The sequence below is a fragment of the Helicoverpa armigera genome, chromosome 1 (assembly GCF_030705265.1).
Source record: "Helicoverpa armigera isolate CAAS_96S chromosome 1, ASM3070526v1, whole genome shotgun sequence".
NCBI classification, from domain to species: Eukaryota; Metazoa; Arthropoda; class Insecta; order Lepidoptera; family Noctuidae; genus Helicoverpa; species Helicoverpa armigera.
The window spans coordinates 8,313,581-8,336,771 of NC_087120.1; the positions used below are offsets into that span (position 1 = coordinate 8,313,581).

The following is a 23,191-nucleotide window of genomic DNA, read 5'->3' on the forward strand; positions in this document are numbered from 1 at the left end:
GCGAAATACACCAATTACATATTTATGGTCCTGAAGAAACCTTGGTAGTGCATACATAAGTATGCTGCAAAACCTGATTATTTATCAAAATCCATCTCAGAAATATTGGCACGTTGGTCTGTCTAATCACTTATTTTCCCTACAAAGTTTCATAAAAATATATTTTTGATAGTAACATTGATAGAACTAACAATTAGTCTGTGACCCCTTCGTGCATCCAAATTAGGTTAGGCCGTTGTTTCTGTAATTTATATCTATATATCTAAGTATGGCTACACGGACTAGCAGGTTCACTAGTAGAACCGTGTTATCCATTAAATAGCCTGACGGTTCTTACTGCTGTAACCGGTTACTCAGTCGCTTATTCTGCAATATTCTTAAAAGCCAAACGGACAAGACAGGGAGAAACGATATAATATATCAATACACCATGACTACTGAATACATCCTACCAAATGTATGAAAAGCATCCCTGCGAGGTGGTCTTAGCCCTAAACAAATATTCATTTTTTTCACTGTGGCAGTTTAGTTTGTACTGTCAAGAATGTTCATAGCGTTGTTAAACGAATAAAACTATAATAATTACTTAAAATAAAGTTGATTGGAGCAAACAAATACTTGTCAGTAGGTGTTGCTGCAGTATACTGTCTATAAGAGTGAATAATTTTAAGTGAAACGTGCTTCGTCTCGTGAACTCTTGTGCCCTTTATTTAAATCTATACTAATATTATAAAGAGGAAAACTTTGTTTGTTTGGTTGTAATGGATAAACTCAAAGACTACTGGACCGATTTTAAATATTCTTATCTGCGAGTAACATAGGCTATATTTTATCCCGGTGCGGACAGTAGCTCCCACGGGACGCGGGTGAAACCGCGGGAAAACGGCTAGTATTCTATAAAACGTACTTAGTTCTAAGATTACTAAAAGGTGTTTCACCATGAGATAACACATTTTAATGGTACATACTTGATATGCTTTATGGCTGTTCATTTTGTAAATACTACCGTTACAATGAGAAGACAATTTATTCTTCCATCGCCTTTTATAACGTTGTCATTTCAGGCAATCAAATTGCGGGAGATACGAATGCACTTGTTAAGTAATAGTAATGTATTTAAAAGACGACAAGAAATTTTGAAATTATAGGTAAGCTGGGTAGAAATAGTCAGTATTTCTTCTAGTAGTGGTGTAGGTGCATGTACCTACTTCTGTGATGTATGTAGATGTAAATAACTGTGTGCTTAGGTAATTGCTTAGATCGAGGAAACCTGTGAGTTTTTGGAGTCTGTAGTAACAAAACATGAAAACACTGAATTGGAAAACAGTTTTTGAAAGTGACCTCATGGATATTGTTTTTTTTTTTTAATCGGCTAACAAAAATTACCTATATAATATTGAAGATGAATAAAATACCCGGAAACTACTTAGGATAAAATTGTAGGGGATGTCAGGAAACTAACTAGCTTCTGTGCTCCGCTACGGAAAGGAAGTCCATGTCGGATGGGTTTCCTGATAACCTGATCTGAATTCAATTTCCGAGTGAATACGTCTCCGAAGCAAGCGCGCTACATCTGCGGCCAATCGTTGTTTGCCATCGAAACACGAACAAGTACGAAGGAAAAATAAAATTAGACATCGTTAGTTTGGCCTGATGTTATTTCAAAGTAACTGTATTGCGAGCTAATTGTGTTCCAGTTAAAATATTACAAGCGTTACCGCACGCTCATTGTGTTCGCCGGTATCGTATACAAAACTCTTGGATAGTTTGGTAAACACGCGTATTCGATCAAAAACTCGATAACAATCGTGCTGAACATTCCCGAAACAAAGTTTCTATTTCGATCAGTTTTTCACTTACCATGGCGTTTCTAAGATTTCTGCTGCTCGCCGTTTTAGTTTCATATTTCTCAAATAACTGTGTAAGTAGAATTTATTAATTGCTTCACTTATGTAGTACTTATTGCTTTTCGAAAACTTTTAGGTAATACTTATTTTCATTGTAACAATTTAAACTATGTTGTATGTGAAGTATATGACACTGATAGAATACCTGTAACCCAAGGGTTCCACGCAAACGTTAATAATTCCATAAAACCTCGTGCCAAAATAGTGACCTATATTTCCCCTTAAAAATACACGTTTTTCATTCCTCCCCATACCTGATGGTAATATACCTACCTCAAGTTAAAATAAAATTCAATTTAAGCGCCTGTACACGAGCATGGATCGATTTTTGATCAGCTTCTGGTTTTATAAGTTAGTAAGAACCATTGACTTGAAACTTTTTGACCTTAACTTCTAGCTTAACTTTCTATGTATATTAAAATTACTGAAAATCGCGCAAAACATATCATGCGTGCTGTGATAAAGGATACTGAAAATTATATACCGACACAAGTACTTATAGCGTTTTGCTAGGTAGACTTGCAATAGGATTACGCCTTTATTTTACATGAATCTGAATTGTTAAATTGCTGCCACTAAAACCAATTCGACGAAATCTGTGATAACCAACGGATAGTGAAAATAAGTTAGCCTACTGTGTGGCTTAGGTATATAGCTGCACTCTTACTCAGTGTCGAAAGCTCTCACTGCTGACAAATTATTGTTTGATGTATTTATTGATTATACGAGTAGCTCGCTTTCAGAGCTAGGAAGTGTAATTGCGTTCGTATACCTACCTACTAGTTCATAACTTCGATTCACTCGTTTGAGAATACATGTTTGAGAAATTATTGCGGTACACAAGTTTCCGCGCCAGAATAGCAGATAATTAGGTAACAAAAGTTTAATCTAGAAATCGATAGTCAGAAACATTCGGTATTACTTATTTCGATATTGTACAAGATCTATTATATAAAAATAAGTCGGGTTTTCCTCCCTGACGCTATAACCTTAGAATGCACGAACCGATTTCCACGGTTTTGCATTCGTTGGAAAGGTCTTGGGCTCCGTGAGGTTTATAGCAAAGAAAATTCTGGAAACTCGATGTCCGAACTCTACGCGTGCGAAGCCGCGGGCGGAAGCTAGTTAGGTATAATTTTGAAGGACTACGAAAATTCGTAGCAACCGTAGCGACTGCTACGGGTTATATTTCGTCACGCTAAGAGATATATACGACGATGGACTACTTCGATGCTCACAGCTTTATATATTTCGTTATTAAATAATAATTCTTCGATCACCAAGCCGAGCGTGTAGCACATGACCCGCTTCGCCGAGTTCGCTTATTGCAGCGATATGTTAGCCACAAATATGATTTTAAAAAGTTTCAGCTACGTTCTAACATCTTTGACTTTTTAATTTCACGATGAAAAAGGTCCTTAGTTGGGTACACATACATGTTTTTCTAGAAAGCAATATTTCACCAATTAACAGACTTATTTTTCCCAAGATTTTAAAAGCTCATTCTACTTACAATGGTTGTCTAATTTTAAACGATTGGGGAATTAGATTGTATTGACTAATACAAAATAAAATATTGTAAGACGTGTAAAGATTTTAAATTGCATTTGTCTTACAAGCCTTAGTAGCCATTATGAGTCCAGTTTACATAAACCCCAACTTGATCAATTATAAATATAAACGATTATAAACATATACCTAAATAAAAGTATTTCCAAAAACCAATTAACTTTTATATTAAGTTGGTTTTCATTTCTCGTTAAAAGTTTATGAGAAACTCGAGCCTTTGAGTGACATTTAAAAATATAAAGCGCGGTCTTAATTGAACTGTTTCGAGATAAGCTCGGTCATAATTAAGGCGCTAATAGAAAAAATCTGAAAAATACTTAAGTTCCAATCTCTTCTTTTAGTCAAAATATTAAAAAAAAATACAAATACAAGGCCCACCCCCTTGTATGTAACTCTCAATCCTTCTCCGTGTGAGAGAAGGCCTATGCCCAGCAGTGAGACGATAAAAAGGCTGTAACGAACTTAAATTACAAATGTACATCAAGGTACTAAGGTATGCCAATATACCTACTACACTAGCTTCCGCCTGCAGCTTCGGCCGCTTGCTGTATTGATAAAATGTAGCCTATGTTAATCCAGGATACTTAGGTATCACCTATCTACGCACCAAATTTCGACCATGTAGCACAGCCGTTTTTGCGTGTAAAATAAGAAACTAACATCCATACATTCTTACAGACTTATAACATTAGTAGGATGCGTAGGTTTATCATTCTGTGTTTACTCGGCCACAAATGTTAAACTTATTTTTTAATTTTCAGCTTTGCAAGATAGTTCTACCACATAAGCTGCGATATTTGGAGAACATGTTGAATGCTGAGGTAGTCGCCAAGGCTGCAAAGATACGACAGCGCATGGAAGCCAACCCCAACACCCCCGACCGGGACAAGGGCTGGCCTATGCTTCTAGCCCAGTACCAAGCCGATGACAAGACCAACAAAAACGTTCTACCCATCAACAATTACGGGTACAACAGGCGTTTACCGAACTTCTAGTGGTATTTAGGATTATTTTAGATGTAGACTGAACCTAATATAGAATTAAATAACTGAACACAAAATAGATTTCAATTATTTTGCGCTCATACCCCGAAATGAAGGACGCAAAGGTTTTTCAGTTTTCGATCTCTATAGGGATGTCAGTTACATTGTAAAAGATGCGTGATAGACGCCATTTTCTTTGCTGCCGTATCTAAGATTGTTTTTATCGATGTCGCTGCACCGGATCCACTCGGGTTATATATAAAACAGCGACTATCGCGGTCACAGGATCTATTTGCAATAAACGGAATTATTCAAATTGAAAGGTCTACAAAACCGTTATTACCTACAACTGCCGTAAGCATCGCTAGTAACTATGCGGGTCAGTTCTTCTTCTTCTTTCGTTTCGATGACATGTCTTATAGTGAGACCACACTTTGTCAGCCCAATATGTCGCCACAACGAGAGCACTGCCGGATGCGCTCATTAGGTCAGTGTTGGGAATTAAAATAGATGGATGAAAAAAGACTATGCATTTTTTTGCGGAAATGAGATGGTGGGTGTGAGAGGCGAAATAATCGATAGACTGGAGTTAAAGAACCAATTCGGAAGCAGAATTTGTGTATTACTCCTTTGGCACATGTTAATAATAATAATAATAAGCCCCGCAGGGCATCTGAGGCGGATGACGGGGAGTAGCGACCCCGCGGGGCTATATATCCGAGTGCTCCAGGGAGAGTATACTGTCCCCCACCTCCGGCCTGCCGGAGTGAAGCATGACGGGGGATAGGTCTCCCGCCTCTTGGCTTGCCTTCATCGGCCGGTCAGAGTGGAGTCGCTAGAGCAAGGTTAGTCCTGCTCGGAGGGTAGGTGCCTCGTGGTAAGTGGCGAGTGGGCCGGTGATGCTGGACCCACAGGGAGCGCGTGATCTGCGTTTAAAGTCCGCCGAGGTATCCTCACCCTTCTCAGCCGCTCATGTCCCTGTTGCCCTCTTGTTGCTTTTCAGTGACTGATTCCCGGGGGCCCAGTAAGTGAGTTGGCGAGTCTCCACCTGCCATTTTTACGTGTGCAAACATTGTTATTGGCAGGTGCCATAGTTCCCATAGTTATCCCAATTCCCAGTCCATTAGCATCCCATCCCAATAGCCCTAGTAGTTTTATTCCATATTTAGCAATAGTTTAGCACAGAACCGGGGATTGTCCTTGGGTACATTTCTATAGTGTATACAGGGATAATCGTCGGTTTTTGTGTCGCCATTTCATTAAAGTTGTCTCAAAAGGGCTTCAGCGTGTTGGCTTCGGCCCCACGTTCGCCTTCCAAAAATCCGGGACTCTGTAGTCCCGTGGTCGGAAAGAGACATACAAGATAATAATAATAATATTCATTTATTTGCTCAGAATGTAGGTATTTACAATAAGGTGTTTACAGAAAATGTTGAAGCATCCTAGTACATTCTACCATTTTGGCATGCAAACATTTGATATGATGCAATTCATCATTACACATACTTAATGCTTATACAACTAAAAAGTGTCAGCTAGAAAGTCAGATACAGAGTAGTAGCATTTATTCAAGAGAAGTGTAGTTAGTTTTTTTTTGAAGATTGTTACTGGTTCTTGTTTAATACTATTTGGGATGTGGTTAAAAATAGCTGGTGCCATGCCAAAAGCACTTTTCCCAAACAAAGCAGTCTTATATCCTCCAGTGCGTAATAGATTTTGGTATTGAGATCGTAAATTTACGTCTCTGTGTCTGCTTTCCGATAAACTTAAAAATAAGCTTATAATGTTATCAAAATATAACACCTAATGCTCGGCAGATGCATTCAAAATTAACTATTAACCTATGTACTGTATTCTCATTTCTTTTAATTTGAAAGTGACGGCCATCCTTTTTTCTATTACCTACATTTTTTTTCGATTCAATTTAGAAATTATCAATGGATATTGACCTAAAATAATGGTATTATGTATTATAGTTGTTGTAAAGAAGTATTAAAAAATACTCCCTAGTTAGTGCTTTCTTTCGTTTTGCAAAGGTCCTTCAAGGATCATCATTTATCTTAAGAACCCAGCCTACTTCTTGTATTGATCGTTAGAGTGGTCGATTCATTCTCAAGGTTTCCTCTTCGTTGAAAGTTATCGGAACGAATAAACAGGAAAAATACCTGCTTGCTCTGGAGTAGACAGGTAAGTGTCGTAAGATGTTTACATCCTACTAATATAATAGGTACACATAAAAGTTTTTACGAAAGGTTACAGATTCTATATGTACGTTTGTTCCTCTTTTTCGCAAAAATATAGAAATTAGGTATTGCTACAAACGTGGCTGTAATATACCAAGCTAGCAACATTTAAGAATACCTAATTACTTTTTATTCATGTGAAGGATGTGTTTCAATCGGGACGCGGGTGAAACCGTGAGCGGAAACTAGTATCTATACAAAACATTATCAAGATTCGTCTTTTTATTTTTTTGTAGGCTCCGAAAGTACCTACTGAAGAGATTTGCGGAAAGTTCCCGCACCATCCACTGGAACACCTACAACCAAATTCCAGTTCCAACATTACTGATTGTCGATACGTAAATCGAATCTTCATTCTTGGACGTGAAAAGTTAGATAAGGAGTTCATTCCAAGGATCAACCATAATTTCCTTAACCTCTATCTGCAATATTATGATTCAAAAAAAGAATTTGTCAATTAGAAATATTTGACAATGTAAAATTATTTATGTTATGAATAAAACAGTTTATTGTTCTCAAGCCCCGTAATAAGAAAATAAAATACTTATGTTACGAGTTAATTTTATGTACCTACCGTAGAAATGTCTTGTGTAAAACAAGACGCAGGCACCTCAACACAACACAGTGATTTTTTTCGGTTTCAGCACGAATCTGTAGAAGAAAGGTACAAAAAATGTGGGCTTTTGAACATAATACTACATATAGACATATGTGGAAAATACAAATCGACTTACAACGAACAAACTCGAGGAAAAATACGTAGTAATGAATGTGACGTGAAAATGTCAACAATATCTTCAGCAGCTAAAACACCTGCTGATATTATAAAGAAGACAGTCAGTATCAGTGAGCAATCAGTAGTAAACATAGATTCTAAGCTAAGTAGGTTCTCCATTACAACAAAAGTTTCCGGCCTCTACCCCGGGCATGATATTCTAATGAACCGATCAAAGAATCTAATGAACCGATCAAAGAAGAAACCTAGTACTAAGCAGTTTGTCAGTAGCGCCTTTGTCCCTAGATAAAAATATGTAAGATCATTGTCAAGTTAATAAAGTGTAAATATTAATATTCGTTTAATTATATATATTTTACAGTTAGGTAAGTCTAAGGTCATGGCGATCATACGGCGGGGAACGGTGCTGCTGCCTGCAAGGCGCAAACTCGCCCTAGACACGCCAACCGCGAATCGCATTGTCCATGTATGTCGTGACAATGAATGGATGTATGTTTGTTATTCTTTCACGCAATCGGCTGGACCGATTTGGTTGAAAGGTAGGTATAATAGATAGGTGATACCCTGGATAAACACATAGGTAGGCTACTTTATATCAACATACCACACGGGCGAAGCCGCGTGCGGAAGCTAGTAAGTACCAACTACTAATAAAATAAAGAAGAAACATTTGATTGCCTGTTTCTTTGTGTGTATCGAAGTGACCCTGGAACTACTGATCCGATTCGAATAATTCTTTCACTGTTAAGAAGCTACACTATTTTGCCCTAAGCATGCGCTACGTTTTATCTGGGATTTTTTGATTTTGATCATTCGTCATCATCCGCTCAGCCTTTTCCAAACCATGTTGGGGTCGCCTTCCGGATGTAGCTGAGAACCAGTGTTTTACATGGTGCGACTAGATATCTGATCTCCCAGTATCCTTGGTAAAACGGGTTGTCAGACTTGCTGGCTCCTGACTACTCGTAACAACTGCACACGATGTTCAAATGACAGACTGGACCCACCAGTGTATCCAAAAGACGAAAGAACTCGTCATCACAAGATTATAGGAATGTAGATGTGGTAGAAAATTATGAGTGATTCGAGTCATCGTTGCTAAACCTTATGATTGATCGACCTCGCTTTCACTTAGCCGTCTATTGCTACTCTGATATTCCTGTTCCACGTCGTCACAAGTGGCAGAATGGTCGTGGTCTTCACTCCAGAGTGGCACGCTTGACAAGCCGTCCCCGTTGCTCTCGTACCTATTGAAGCATTTCCGATATACAGGGATATACCTACAAACCGGACAGAGTTATCTTTTCCGTATATATAAGCCGTTTTCCCGCAGTTTCACCCGCGTCCCGTGGGAGCTACTGCCCGCACCGGGATAAAATAGAGCCTATGTTACTCGCAGATAATAAAGCTTTCTAATGGTGAAAGAATATTTAAAATCGGTCCAGTAGTTTTTGAGTTTATCCATTACAACCAAACAAACAAAGTTTTCCTCCTTATAATATTAGTATAGATATGCCTAAGTTAACGCAGAAAGCTAGAGATACCTGAGTACTTACGATCGCAACGAATACTTAAGAAAAGATACTTACGGTTTCGTGTCAATTCAAAAAAAAACTGACAGCTAACATTAATAAAGTTTACCTCACTTAAATGAAAAGATATCTGCAAATACCAAAACAAATGTTAACTTCATATTGTGGCTTGGTGCAACCTACAAGACCATCAAATAGTTCAAAATATTTATATAGGCAACTAGCTTTTGCCCGCGGCTTCGCTCGCTTTAAGAAGTATTATTATTACTTACTCGCTAAAGTGCAAAGCGGTAGGCAGAACTTCTCAACATTTAGAACTAAACATTATTTTGTTCGTTCCATTACGTACTGATAGGTTTAAACTAATACATTTTACATCCTTCATCATCCCTTATTTTATCACCCGTGGGGGTTGAATTAATCAAAATCGTATTTAAGCGAACGTCATCATAAAATTCTGATTCGTCATCAGGACTTCTTCATAAAATCTAAGAAGATGTATACAAACTTTCATCCCCTATTTTATCCCCTTAGGGATGGAATTTATCAAAATCCTTTCTTAAGGGTTGCCTACGCCATAGTAGCTTTATGCATGCAAAGTCTCAGTCCGATCGGTTTAAAATTGACAAAGTTTCATACAAACTTTCATCCCCTATTTTATCCCCTTGGGGGTAGAATTGATCAAAATCCTTTCTTAGCGGATGCCTACGTCATAACATCTACCTGCATGCCAAATTTCAGCCCGATCCGTCCAGTGGTTTCAGCTGTGCGTTGATAGATCACTATGTCAGTCAGTCAGTCAGTCACCTTTGAGTTTTATATATTTAGATTGTACGACCATAATATGGTAAGCAGGTACCTTTTTACATTTGAATTTGATTCGCCTGTCTGCAAAGTTTAGAGGTAAATGAACTTAACTACTAAAATAATAGTCATAAATATTATAATATTTTCGTTTATTTATTATTTTATTGGTAAGTGGAAATACTTTTCCGAATCACAATTATGCAACTACAATAAGTGTCATTAACGCTGCTATCTTTATGATAACGGCTAAACACAGATACGTAGCTTATCTGTAGCCAGACCCATTATTCCAAATTGATGGTAGTTCCAAATTGAGGCTTGGACTGCCTCTCCTCCCACGATGCTGGTTTTTATAAAGCCTGATTCCACTATTTCGAGAAGTAGGTAGGTATATACCTATAAAAATGATTTGATTCTTGATCTGCGTGCCTACAACTTGGCCGTGGCAGCCTCGGTTGGTACAGATTATAACATTTAGTGGTAATTAGAGCCTGGCAGTACATAAACATACATTCCAATATTAACGTTTATCTATCTACCTACGTACGTTGACACAAAAAGCTCAGTCTCATAATACAATGTAGATATTTTACTGTCTGAGTGGGCTTTCAATTTATGATTTCATAATTACGATAAATTAGACACTGAAATGACAATTGAGAATTGACTATTTCTAAAAATCCTATATCATTCATGCTAAGAATATAATAATATCAATGGAATTATAATTATTATATTGATGAATATCCCGATGTCGAGTCCGGAGCGTTACTATCAATCCGGTGACAATACATATTATTAAATATTAGGTAGGTAGATCCATCTGTTGAAAACTAGTTAGCCAGTACGGCCTCCATATGACTGCAGCCCAAGAAAAAAAAACTTATTTTTACAAAGCACCTTATGAAATTATTTTATAAATATCTATAAACAAATATAGATTTAGACAAAATAACTTCCATATCTTATAACCAGCTAATTGTACTTTATTTTTTACATAATTTTACTGAATTCAAATCAATGGCGTAAATATACAAAATGGAAAAGTTAGGAAAGTGCTCCGTAGACTTTGCTATAGAAACAGATGCTTTAACCAGAACAGAACCTTTCATACATAATGAATCAACAGATACTATATGTTTCATAAAATCCTTATTTAGCTAAATGTTTTTTCGTAACGTTGCATATAAGTAGTAATACGTTACTGCTACAAGGTTTTCTGTTCTATAACATGTATTAGTGAAATTCCGATACTACACACAAATACAAAAGTATATTTACAGGCTACGTATTTGCTCAGGTACGGAAAGTACCCGGGAACACAAGTCGAATAGCCAGGAACTTGTAGAATATAATTGTTCCTTTTTCCGCTGAGTTTTCAGGTGAGATCTTCCACCTGTATATTTGACGCCATGATTCGTTTTATAAAACTTACAATATAAAATATTTCTTGACTTTCGTTACAAATTTTGTATCAAGGTATTAGTTCCTAAAATGTATCCAATAACTATTAATTGAATTTGATTTCGAGTTAAAAACCATAAAATAAATAAATTGTTAAATTCTGAGAAGTAAATAATTAGGAACAACAAAATTCATAACATAAGTAAATAGATTTAACATTCTGAAGAGCAGAAGCACTTGGGTCGCGCTTGGAGAAACAATTAAATTGATGTCTATTTATAAATAAAACTTTTTGTTAACAATTATTATACAAGGGGAACTTACGATATTTGATTTACAACAAATATACAAATATAACTCATAAAAAATCTTAAAATAATTTACAAACATGATATGTACAATTTCATAACTTATATCAAACGTAATAAATAAAAAATATATATTATTCATTAATTCAGCGTATTACATTGTTATCTTTACTTCATTGACACAAATATAGGTACATCCATTTGACAAAGAGTATGTGAACGACATGAATCTATTATCTAATTAAAAGTTGTCCAGCCTTTGGGAACGTTGGCGGTAGAGTCCTGTCGAGCGCTCGAACCGGCGGAGTAGTCTAATAAACCAAATTGGCTAAAATCTAGTCCATATTCATGTAAGAGAGCACTATCTGTAGACTTTATTTGTTCGACTTTCTGATTTTTATCACGACACTTGAGTGGATCGAAATCTTCTAGGTTTGTCGGCGAATCGTCCAGTTTAATGAGATCAGAATCAGAGCCACACGACTGAAAAAGAAATATGTGAGTTAAACAAGCACAAAACGAGACACTTCCCTGGTAGGCAGTTTTGCGCCATCAGTTAGTTAAATCGAATCCAGAAATCTATCATATAATAATAGTTAGGTATTCAAAATGTTTTTCTTTTAAATAGCCCAGAAAAATAAGGCAATCGTGTCTGTAATTATTTTCCGGAACTTCTTGATGTATAAACAGAAAGATTGGTTATCTCATCATAGCTTGGGTAAATGAATAAACAGGGATTGATATTAGAAAGTAACAAAATAATGTGGACTAATAATAGTGGACACAATATGTCTTCGTCGTATAAGCAAGCTTCCCGCCATTACATGCTTATTTGTCTGGGCTATTAAAGACTCACAAACATTAGTAGCAGGCTATTATATTGTTCGAATGCATGTGTTCACACCGCTAAGGGCATCGGCTAACAATGTCAAAGTACTGGTTACATGCAGGCAGTATCGACAACACATTTAACGTATGACTACAAAAACATTTTATTTCATGCATTTTTTGTGCAAAATTTTATTTAGCTAGGTATATACATAGAAACTGAAAGGGCAATCGTGTATGCGGGCAATTAAAATTATACTTCTTGGAATATTTAATTTCTTTAACAAATTCGAACTCCAAAATAAATGTATCTTTTAACAGGTTCATAACACATGTACCTTAACAGTATTGTTTTGTATTTTTTACTACATATAGGTACACGGTACGAACAAAAATAAAAAGCAAATCATTTTTGATTTCGTATGAGGAAACAATTATGTATATAAAATATATTTACTGAAAACTGAGCGAAAATACTTAAACCCAGAGTTATTATTCCCAGCGTAAATCAAACTACGTACTTATATGATTCCATTTTACTTACGTTATGTGACTAAATCACTTTAGTACACATGTATTGCGCTCGACGGATATTTTTACTCTAATAAAGCTGTGTAAAGAAACCATCAGAAAGGCAAACCATTGTGAACTACTACTATTAAATAAAAATCCAATATTGTATGAATACTTAGTTATATTTTGTAACATGCATTTGCAAGTTTTATGTAAGCTTGATCTTAGTAAAGGACGACAAACAAACAGTGTATTATATACAAGTGCTCGTGTCAATTTATATATACTGTGATAAGTACAATATACAGAAACGATCATTTGAAGTATTTCCCACTAGCTGTATTGCTTTGACTTCATATTAACATTAGGTATATTATATGCCAGTCTCTGAATATTATCCATCTCTGTTAGGGTGAAATGCATGTTGAATGTAATTACGTTTTTAAGAGACAATCGGGTGTTATTCCCCTGTCTTGGTTTCAATTTTAACGCAGCACTAGCAAAGCGGAGCAACGAGCAATTCTCGCTACTAGATTGCACACCAATATCGCAGCTGACTGTAGAGAGGTATCTTGCTATTACGGAGTTCGTTGCGAGTCATCATAGTTGAATGAGTCACGACAAATAATTCGTACATATTTAAACGGATTCCTCACCACCTGCTAAACCACCATTTACTGTTTTTACCTCGATTCGTAAAGCCTATCATATTTTTTGTTGCAGGATACAGTCAGTGCTTGCACCTACGTGCTTCCCAATAAAATAAAAATATATTTTATAAAAACTGTCACTAGTTAAACATTTACGACCGTTCCATGGATAATAAATGACTAGCGGAAAATGCGGGTGTTCGGTGGACGAGGAACGTTACTTGCTCTGTTTACATGCCTTCTAAGGAACCAGTCCTGATTATTTTCAAAATCACCAATCGAACAAGACTAATCTTTGATAGATTTAGCTGATGGTTTTGACTTGACAAGGAACCCGAAAGCCTCGTTAGTTCTAGTAACTGATCACGCCTACCGTTACTTTAACCAACACAAAAAAAACGCCTGACCTACCTTTTCCATGGCTTCTTCGCTATCTTTTATATTTTCAGCTGTTCCCAATATTAAATCTGTCAGCTCACTAGAAATAGGAACTTAAAGTTACTTACATGGGGCTCATGTAAAAATTCTATCAAATCTATACATAGATATGATACTGAGAACGGCCGTAAATAAATGACGGTCTATCAAACTATACCTTTCAAGTACCTGCTATGAAATGTGAGATTAGTAAGAAAATGAACAAAATAATTTTCTCCCTGACTGTATCCACCTACTGCAGACATCATTAAATCAAGATGATCGTGTCCAGGCTTTTAAAATATTGAAACAGGCGAATCAGTATATATTTTGAACTATTATGAACCGTGAGAATGTAAGCAAGGTCTCATACATTCACAGTTATTGTACGCAAATATTATTGTCTAATGTATTGTCTAAAGCGACAAAATGTTGAGATTCTTTTTAAAGCTGTGCTGCGCTTTGCTAGCGTTACGATTACCAATTATTACCTATTACATTTGCCGAATCAGGCACGTATAACAATAATAAATCACAATAGACAGACTAGTCTATGGTGGTGTTACATGTATGCAATAAAAATATTAAGTAGTTGTATCATCACCATGTAAATCACCCTATCTAAACTTTTCAGCATTTGTTACACTAACATTAAATAAATTGATTTAACATCACAACATGAGATCATTCATTTTTATACTTATTATTTATAATTCCACTATAGTCAAAATATCAATAAGCATTATGCAAATCAAATGAGTACATGCGTAGGCCACGTGTATAAATAAGGCTCTTAAATAGACTGTTAATAATAGTCATTGAATATAGTCATTACCAAAATAATTTGAGTGCAGCCTTAGGCGCAAAACATAATCGTACTCCCATAAAAATAATTATGAATAAACTCCTGTAACTTACAGTAAAGCTATACAGGTATGTAAAAAAATATTGTATTTTTAACCAATTCAATAGAACTAGAAGGCATGATTCTACATAGGCATAACATAACAAAATATATCTAATCAAAACTAATTTGATTCAATGCATTATGGAGTACAAAGCAAGGCAAAAGTAACCAATTTCTGAAATAAAATGTAATGGGACAAACAATCAGGGATTTGAGAATATTATGCACACATTGTTTTATTTTTTTATAGCGTATCGATATGTAGTCAAAATCAGTAATTTATGACTGACCTGAATAAATCGCTACAGAAAGCACATAAATTCAATAGGATCACTTTTGACTATCTTAGTTTGTAGAAACTTGCAGATATGGGTCCCGTGAGTATAATTTGCACATTATTGAATGTTTTTCTCCACGGTGATAAATCATGCACAGCATTAAGTTTCCAAGGAATAACTAATACACTAAAACAATGTTATCTGTTGCACCGTTCCCGTGCTCGTTACTTAAAGCATATAAGTTTATAGAAAAATTATGTATATTATAGGAATTAAGGCCCCATCCGTATGTTAGAATATAATATTAACATATTTTATTTCATTTTATAATATTCATTTGAATGTTTCAGTAAATAATTATCATAAGATGAATAATCAACATTCATTTGTTAGTGCAAATCTATGTCACTCTTGCAGTTCAAGGCATGAATTCTATCAGTTTCTGCTTTACAGCAAGGTATAAAATCGATATGATTACAAATGTGCATATCAGAATTACCTCTTGAATTTTCCCCTTGTAGAAAGGTAGGTCGGCGTGTTGGCCCATGGCGAGCCTGGGCCTTGCGCCCTCATTGCTCGCTCTACCTACAGAGGGTGCCGGCAGTTTTGGCGCCGTGCCGTTACACGGCGATTGAGCGCTGGCCTGTAACCCCTTTCTTTGATTCGATGACAGGGTCAACTTTAATTTTGCCTTATCTTTGCCTTCCGTGAAGCGTATCGTGCTGGTGTGAAAGTCTGACGTAGATATCACATCGTTTTTTGTGATGTTACTGACAAAGTGATGATTTTGTTGCGTCGCGCTGGGCGTCGCACGCGGCGGCGGCATTGGCGCGTCAGACAAATCAATTAGTTTCTTCGTGGAAATTATTGGGTAACGGACTGGGAGTTGGGGACGTTCCGGTAACCGGGGTGGGAGACATGGTGACAGTGTTTTCTGCAAAATAAAATTGAATGATGTGCCACGGTGCTCCTAGGAGCGTTCATGCTGGTTTCGCATTCACATGGTACTAAACACAATAATGTGGACAGTACAGTACAAAAAGAAAGCGTAGTATAGGTGTAAGAAAGCCTAATTATGTATTTCAGTAAGCTTAAACATTTCAAATCTAACGAAATAAACGATTGAAAGATACCCTTTTCAAAGTAAAGTATAGACCACACATGTAAATCCTTACATGCGAAAGTGTCCACATTTGAATCTAATTGATAATATGCAAAAGTAATATTTTCAAAAAGGTACCAATGTCTATAATTATGGATGAATATGTTATCACTTTTCCGATACGACCCCACAATTGAAAGTCTATGTACAACAACGACGGTAGCGTCGTTTTCACTTTGGATATTTCTAAATTAATAGGTATTAAATTGCATTGAATTGAGCATAATAAGACATGTAGCTCGTACCGACAACATGAATAATACTTATAAAATAGTCTATAATTCTCTCCCTTTCTCAATTAATATATGTATAATAAGAGGTGTATCGAAAGTCGTGATTTCATGCTAACATTATGAGGTACTGACAAAGACAAGCATCTAACAAGAAACTACAAGGACAACATCTACACTCGTCGATTTAAAGTGCATAGTGGAAAGTGACTTACTGCTTTGTCCGCAAGACTAATATCTGAGTTGCGCGAGCTGTTGGGGAAGCTGTCGCGACGTTGTGCTTTCTTGGTGTCGAACAGGTACTCCATTTCGGTGAGCAGGTCGAGAGGGAGCGCAGGAGGAGGCTCACGGGGCGGCTGGGGCCTGCCCACCGACAGCCGGCTCGGCGTCGGCCGCGTCGCCGTCGCCCTTTCCGTCGAAGGGTTGTTCGTCGGCGAAGAATCCGACGAATCCGACGACACTGGGGTCGCTGACCCGCATGAGAACCTGCACATTACAATAATATTATTGCAGACAACATTCTATTCCAAACCAGTACATAGCGACATACATATTACAATACTTAAAATAAAAGTTAGGAGAATCAAGAGTGTTACTTGGAACAATGTAGGTAATTAGCTGAATTTGTGTATCATCACGTGAGTCAAACTGGTGGTAAGGGCATTCGGTGTACTAAAGCACGCTTGATCATTTTTTTGTAGTTAAACTGCACTTTATCCGTTATCATAAAAAATATTTGCCACATAGCCAGTAGCAACGTAACGCTTGTTTCTCAGATATAAATTTCGTCCCAAACGCAGTTTGTCACCGGCGCTGTCCGTCACGTTATGATATTAAACCCTAAAAGAAAATTATTAAACGTACAGGATAAGAAGGGGTAACTCCAATAAAAACATCGTACACTTTAAATTATTATTTTATATATTCAACAACCATTTAAACATTAAGAAAATTATGTACCCAAATAATAGCATATTTAGAAGTTCAAATCCAGGCGATTTGCCTGAAACGAGCAAATACGGCTACCATAGCACCAAAACACACACAGGACTGCTTCATGCTGCTCCTCCGCGACGCCTGCGATGAAGCGGGGAGGACGCATTTTCCATGCATACTACATACACGGCTATGTATGGACAATGGATTCAAGTAGTATATAAATAATTCTAAACTTTAAACTACTCACAACACATAAGCTCTAACAGCAATACATTTAACATTTATACACATATCGTAGCTGAACAAAAGTACTATAAAACAACAATAAGTTATAAGTGGAAACACTTACGTGGAGCACAGGTATTTTTCAGACCGCCTATGTGTCAGCATTATCACCTCAGACATTGCGCACCGCGCGGCGCTATCATGTCGGTTCGATTCACTTACCGTTAAATTTACAAGTTTCTACTCATAAGATGGCAAGCTTGTAGCGTTAGCAACTAATATCATTGCTTGTGTTCAACTTACTGGAGAAGTATCCAAGGACGCCTGACTTATTAGCACACTTACCAAAGCTTGGAATCTCGAACCACACAGCATCTCGTTCAACACTGTAAGGTCATCATTGTCTTTGATACTTTACTATTCCAACCTGTATACTGTATCATCCGGACATTGCATTGAAACTTCGAATTCAGTGGCTGTGCCTTAATGTGATAGTCTAACAACAATATCATTTGTAAAGTATATTCGAATAGTCAAAAACCACCGCAAATAAAAATTGTACCTAAATAAATCAAATTCAGAAAGTAGAATGCAGTTCTTAGTTCAAACGCAAAGTACCTAAAGTCAGCTACAGGAAACTGAAGAAAGCCGGCAACACGAGGCGGTTTCCTAGTTTTCATTACTGTACGCATTTCACGCCGCTCCGACTTGACCGTTTTAGTCCTTTTATACAATAAGGACTAAAAGTATACCCGTCCAAGTTCAAATGCGAGTTAAGCACTTCCCAAACGAGTAAAAGAATCACAGCTATATCAGCGAGCCAAAAAGGCTCCTTCACCTGTTGTTATGCTATCGGTAGGAACGCCACTAATTTCGATTTATGTAATTAATAAAAAATAGGACATGAAAATTCGTATCCATTCATGCAATAAGTACATTAATGTGCAAATTTGACGTAAATTGAAAACAACTGGCCACATATCGTAGTTACAAAAATGAATTAAAATACGAAATGGCTAAAAATGCCATTGAATACCCATTTGTCATCATATTCGTCCATACGGAATGTCTTCCCCTGCGAATATGATGACCAACATTTTTTTAAATATTACATCCGTGCCTGTACGCGAAGAATAAGATACTTGACTATTTATGTAATTTTCCAGGTGGTTTTCCAATTGAGTCTGTGTGAAAAATTGTGTTTACCATGACTCAATATTTTAACTCATATGTTATACACACGAATCGTTCCACTTTGAGCTGCAAATAATTTTGGAATAGTCAAATACCCTTTTTTAAATGCGGCCAGTTGTATAGGCAGTGTAACTGCCTGAGATCCAATGCGTGTTAAGCATGCTTAATAAAACGTTTCCATAATATACGAATGACGAACTGCGTTCGAGGCAAACAGCTTGTGCTCCTGGTAGAGGAGCCTACTGGTATATCCGCCGCGCCATCCTCCAGAGAGAATGTCAGTATGAATGTGTGTCGTTAAGGCGGCTTGTTTAAAACCTTTCCATATATCAGCCAGCGACGCCGATATTCCACGTGCCCTGGATTTATATATAATTCATTTTGTTAAATCAAATTTCGATTTACAAATGAAGTAGGTAGATACGTTATACGCACGCTCTTTAAAACCCACTAAATCCTTGTGCTTAGTTCATTCATCTTTCAAAATATTGCGATTAATTCACGAATTATTGCATAATCGCCGACTATTTTAGATTCATCAGATCATATATCTTATATTCGAAGCATGAACATGAATCCTCTCAAAACAAATAGCAACAGGTCGACGGGCAGTGAGCTGATGCTTAAGGACCCCCGTACGTTTAAGGCACCCGCTCCATAACAGTGTCAAAGCTGCACGAGTTTGTATTAACCACGCCTATCGACCACTCACATTATTGTTGTTGTGCAATAAAATATCTTCGGTTGCTTTCTCATCATATTAGGAAATAACTAATGAAATGGCAAAAGAGAATGAATACCGGGAATCTTGTATAGATAATATAATGGATGAAAATAGTGATAAAGAACCAGTTCGTTTGACTTTAATACGGATAAATATGGCCCACGCTACTCACTTGCTTTTTAAATCGGTATTGTTTCCGAGCATTTAGGGTACAAACAAAGAAAGTTTGTGAGGATTTATGTGTGTGTGTGTACGTTTGTTACTCTTTCACGCAAAAAGTACTGGATGGATTTTGATACAACTTAGTGGAAATTTTGATGGCTGTCATTCAATGAACGCGTTAGTTATTCAATTAACTGCAGACCCAACCAGATGACTGTGATAGATACATTAAAACCGATCTTAAAGTAGGTTTGGTAAAAAAAAAACTTAACCGGGATGTTTCTAACTGTGCGTTTCCTGTTACCTAATATTTCTATACATAATTAAGGAAAGAAAAAAAAACTATGAACCAAGGTAATACAAATACATAAGCAACGATTCTCTTCTCTTTATTTTTGGGCAGTGATAAATGTCACGATTTGAATAATGCAACTGAATAAAACATTGTGATAATATTTTTTACGATAACGTATCTACCTACTGTTATGTAATTGGCTAAACATGGAATAAGTAGTTACCTGCTGTCGTCTGTGGTATTGATTGACGATGGACGTGAGCCGGTCCTAGGCATTTTATTCTTCAGACCTTTTACCGCTGATTTCACGTTCTTGCCTCCTTGGCGAACCTTGATAGAACAAAATACAAATCATGAATACTGGTCACTTTTAACTTTCTCGGCATCTGACTTGTCGAGTCTTTACGATCGATGTGTTCACCGATAACAAAAAAAAAAGTAAATGTAACATAATCATGTATGACACGTCGTTGGTGGCCTTATGTCCCTCAGGTAAAAACAAATTATTCTAAGCGTGGAAAAACTTCCATCATTTATCACTTGTAACTGATATCAATTTCAATTCACCGTTAAAGTGACCTGCTAACAAATAACATTATTTAAATTTGCACAAACAAACATCTCGAAGCAATCTACAAACATTGTTCTTAAAAGCATTTGTCGCCAGTTTACAGCACAAATAAGGGAAATTGGGAAGATATCGAAAGGAAGTAACTCCATTGCATGACCGATAAAGTATCAAAATATGTTGTGGCCATGGATATCCCTATTTAAAAAAATGCTCGATCATATGTGCCTTGGTCACATCAACTATAAGAAATCACTTGTCGATGATGTAGTCAGCTAAAGGCCTGACTGACATGTGGTTTCATGAACCGGTTGACTGTGGTGACTCTGACACTCAGTAGGAGGCCATACAAGAAAGACAATCGACTATTACTAGCTTTCAATACAAAGGAAAATGTGTATGAAAAATGTCTTAGAAGCAATAAAATACAGTTGTGTTTTTCTCTAGGGATCAGCCAATGTGCAACATAACTTAAACATATTCAATTATATTATCATCATCTGCCTTTTTAGTGTCACACTGCAGGACACAGACCTGCCAAATTCATATTAAATTAATTGAACAGTCAACTTGTTGATATAGTCCATTCCGACTCGGATATGTAAGACTAAGGCGTACGATGCCTGCGTGCTTGCGAAGCCTTGCATGGCTACCTTATTTGACGTTATGGCAGATGAACACATTGACAAACTTCAAAGATAGAACGGTATGTACCACATCATGAAAAGCGACCTTTTCTTAAAATAGTCACAACATGATACAAACATTATGTATAGAAAATCATGTGGAGTGCCTCGCAATGTTTGCATGTGTGCTAGAACATTATCAATTATACACAAGGTAATATCTTATTTCACGTGCATTGGAGCATCATATATGCAGTTGCGTGCAATAAATACGGTTCAGTCCTATAGCCAGTCGATATCGGGACCCAGTGCAGAATAAATAATACTACAATTTTGACAGCATCTGATATTTATAACTTCGTGGAGATAATACTTTATGTTTCAACTTGTGCTCTACATTATATAAAACTATACAAATAAGAACGATATAACCTAAATTATACTTTTTTATGGTATGTGTTCCCTGACTGTTCTCATTTATTAAACCACGCCACAGATGTTATGTGTCTAAGCAGTAAAGAAAAACAAAACACAACACAAAAGTAACTTTTATGACTTTTAAGGCTCCAGCAGACCGGATGCGTATGCGTAGACGTAAGCGTAGACGTGCACGTAGACGTGCACGTACCATGAGTTGTAATGTATGGAAATGTATGAGACAGGCCACACCGCTTGCGTAACGTAGACGTGCGCGTCGTGTGGCATACATTTCCATACATTACAACTCATGGTTACGCCGTAACTACGCGCGTGACTACGACGTGGTTACGCATACGCATCCGGTCTGCTCGAGCCTTTACAATTTTATTAGCAATGAGTTGTATGGGTAACGCGAAGAAATGAAAACAATCAGAGATATATCATACAGTGAACGAAGAGTAATAGGTATGTTGTAACTTATATATACATATATTTGTAATGTAAGATACACAAATACAAATCTTTTTGGATTTATACTTAGCAGGCACCAATAAAGCATACTATGGTATCATTAAATAAATCCTATTTCATTAGCCTATATTAATCCTATATTATAAAGCTTATTTACAGGCGATATAAATAATGTATAGTGATTTATTATTTATAATTATTGAATAACTCGATGTGTTATGCTATAATGAATATAGGATAATATTGTAACTTTTCTATTATAGAGAAACAGAGGAAACGTACTTAACATGAAATATATAAAAGTAAATACGTATAAAGGCAGCCAGGCATACAGTACTAGAAATATACTTACACAAACACACCGTATTACCATCACCATAATAAGATAACCAAAACAACTAGTCACGTAAAGTACGGTAAAGTATTCTCCACCAAGTTATGTATAACAGTGCCACAACAGAAGGTTGACTCTGATTGACAACAGAGCTCGCTAGGACTCACCGTTTTGACCGCCGATTGCACAGCTGGGTTCGCCTGCAAATATTCATCATTTAAAGCATAAAAGAAAATCTCCAGTACTTATAGCATGCATGCATTTAAATCTAACATAAAGGTCCTGTAGGGTTACCAGATGTCTATTTGAAATTAAATAAAAAGTCCATGGACAATGGTGAATGTCAGGATTAATTCAATATCAACGAGAGAAAAATAACGAATTGTTAGAAAACATTGATTTCAACGTCAACGGCATTTATATAATAACTGCGGCTACAATAACATTATTGTCATTATATCTGTTTAAATAACTGTGATGAAACACAGGAATATATTATGAACAAGCTGGGCCATCAGTATGATGTCGTTGTCGGTACTTCTTATTTTTATCTACGATATAAGGGCTCCTACACAAAACTTATCGCTATGAGATCGCCTAGAACCCATCGATATCGATGCCACGCCGCATACCAGGAACTTGCGAATTTCTGCGATTCGATTTTGTGTGGCAAACCGTTTAGTAGGGGCAACCATACCTTCAAGTGTAGTCAGCCGTATTGGACTTGTTTTTAGGAAGCGTAAGATGGATCGCAAAATA

General features: G+C 36.6%; 1 protein-coding gene across 6 annotated transcripts in view; it reads right to left on the reverse strand.

Annotated features, from left to right (window-relative positions):
- Positions 1 to 9,909: 9,909 nt before the first annotated feature.
- Positions 9,910 to 23,191, reverse strand: part of LOC110378124 (DENN domain-containing protein 1A) — a 33,917-nt gene continuing 20,635 nt past the window's right edge. For 3 of the 6 annotated variants that reach the window (XM_021337238.3, XM_021337240.3, XM_049838187.2), the window contains exons 10-14: positions 22,600 to 22,632; positions 20,237 to 20,343; positions 16,690 to 16,960; positions 15,582 to 16,016; positions 9,910 to 11,972 (exon numbers count right to left, since the gene is read on the reverse strand). In XM_021337238.3, the coding sequence (XP_021192913.3) occupies positions 11,727 to 11,972; positions 15,582 to 16,016; positions 16,690 to 16,960; positions 20,237 to 20,343; positions 22,600 to 22,632 (1,092 nt within the window). In that variant the 3' untranslated portion in view covers positions 9,910 to 11,726. Of the gene's footprint in view, positions 11,973 to 15,581; positions 16,017 to 16,689; positions 16,961 to 19,031; positions 19,192 to 20,236; positions 20,344 to 22,599; positions 22,633 to 23,191 lie in introns of those variants that run through there. The other 3 variants (XM_021337239.3, XM_021337242.3, XM_064034599.1) reach the window with 3 other exon arrangements.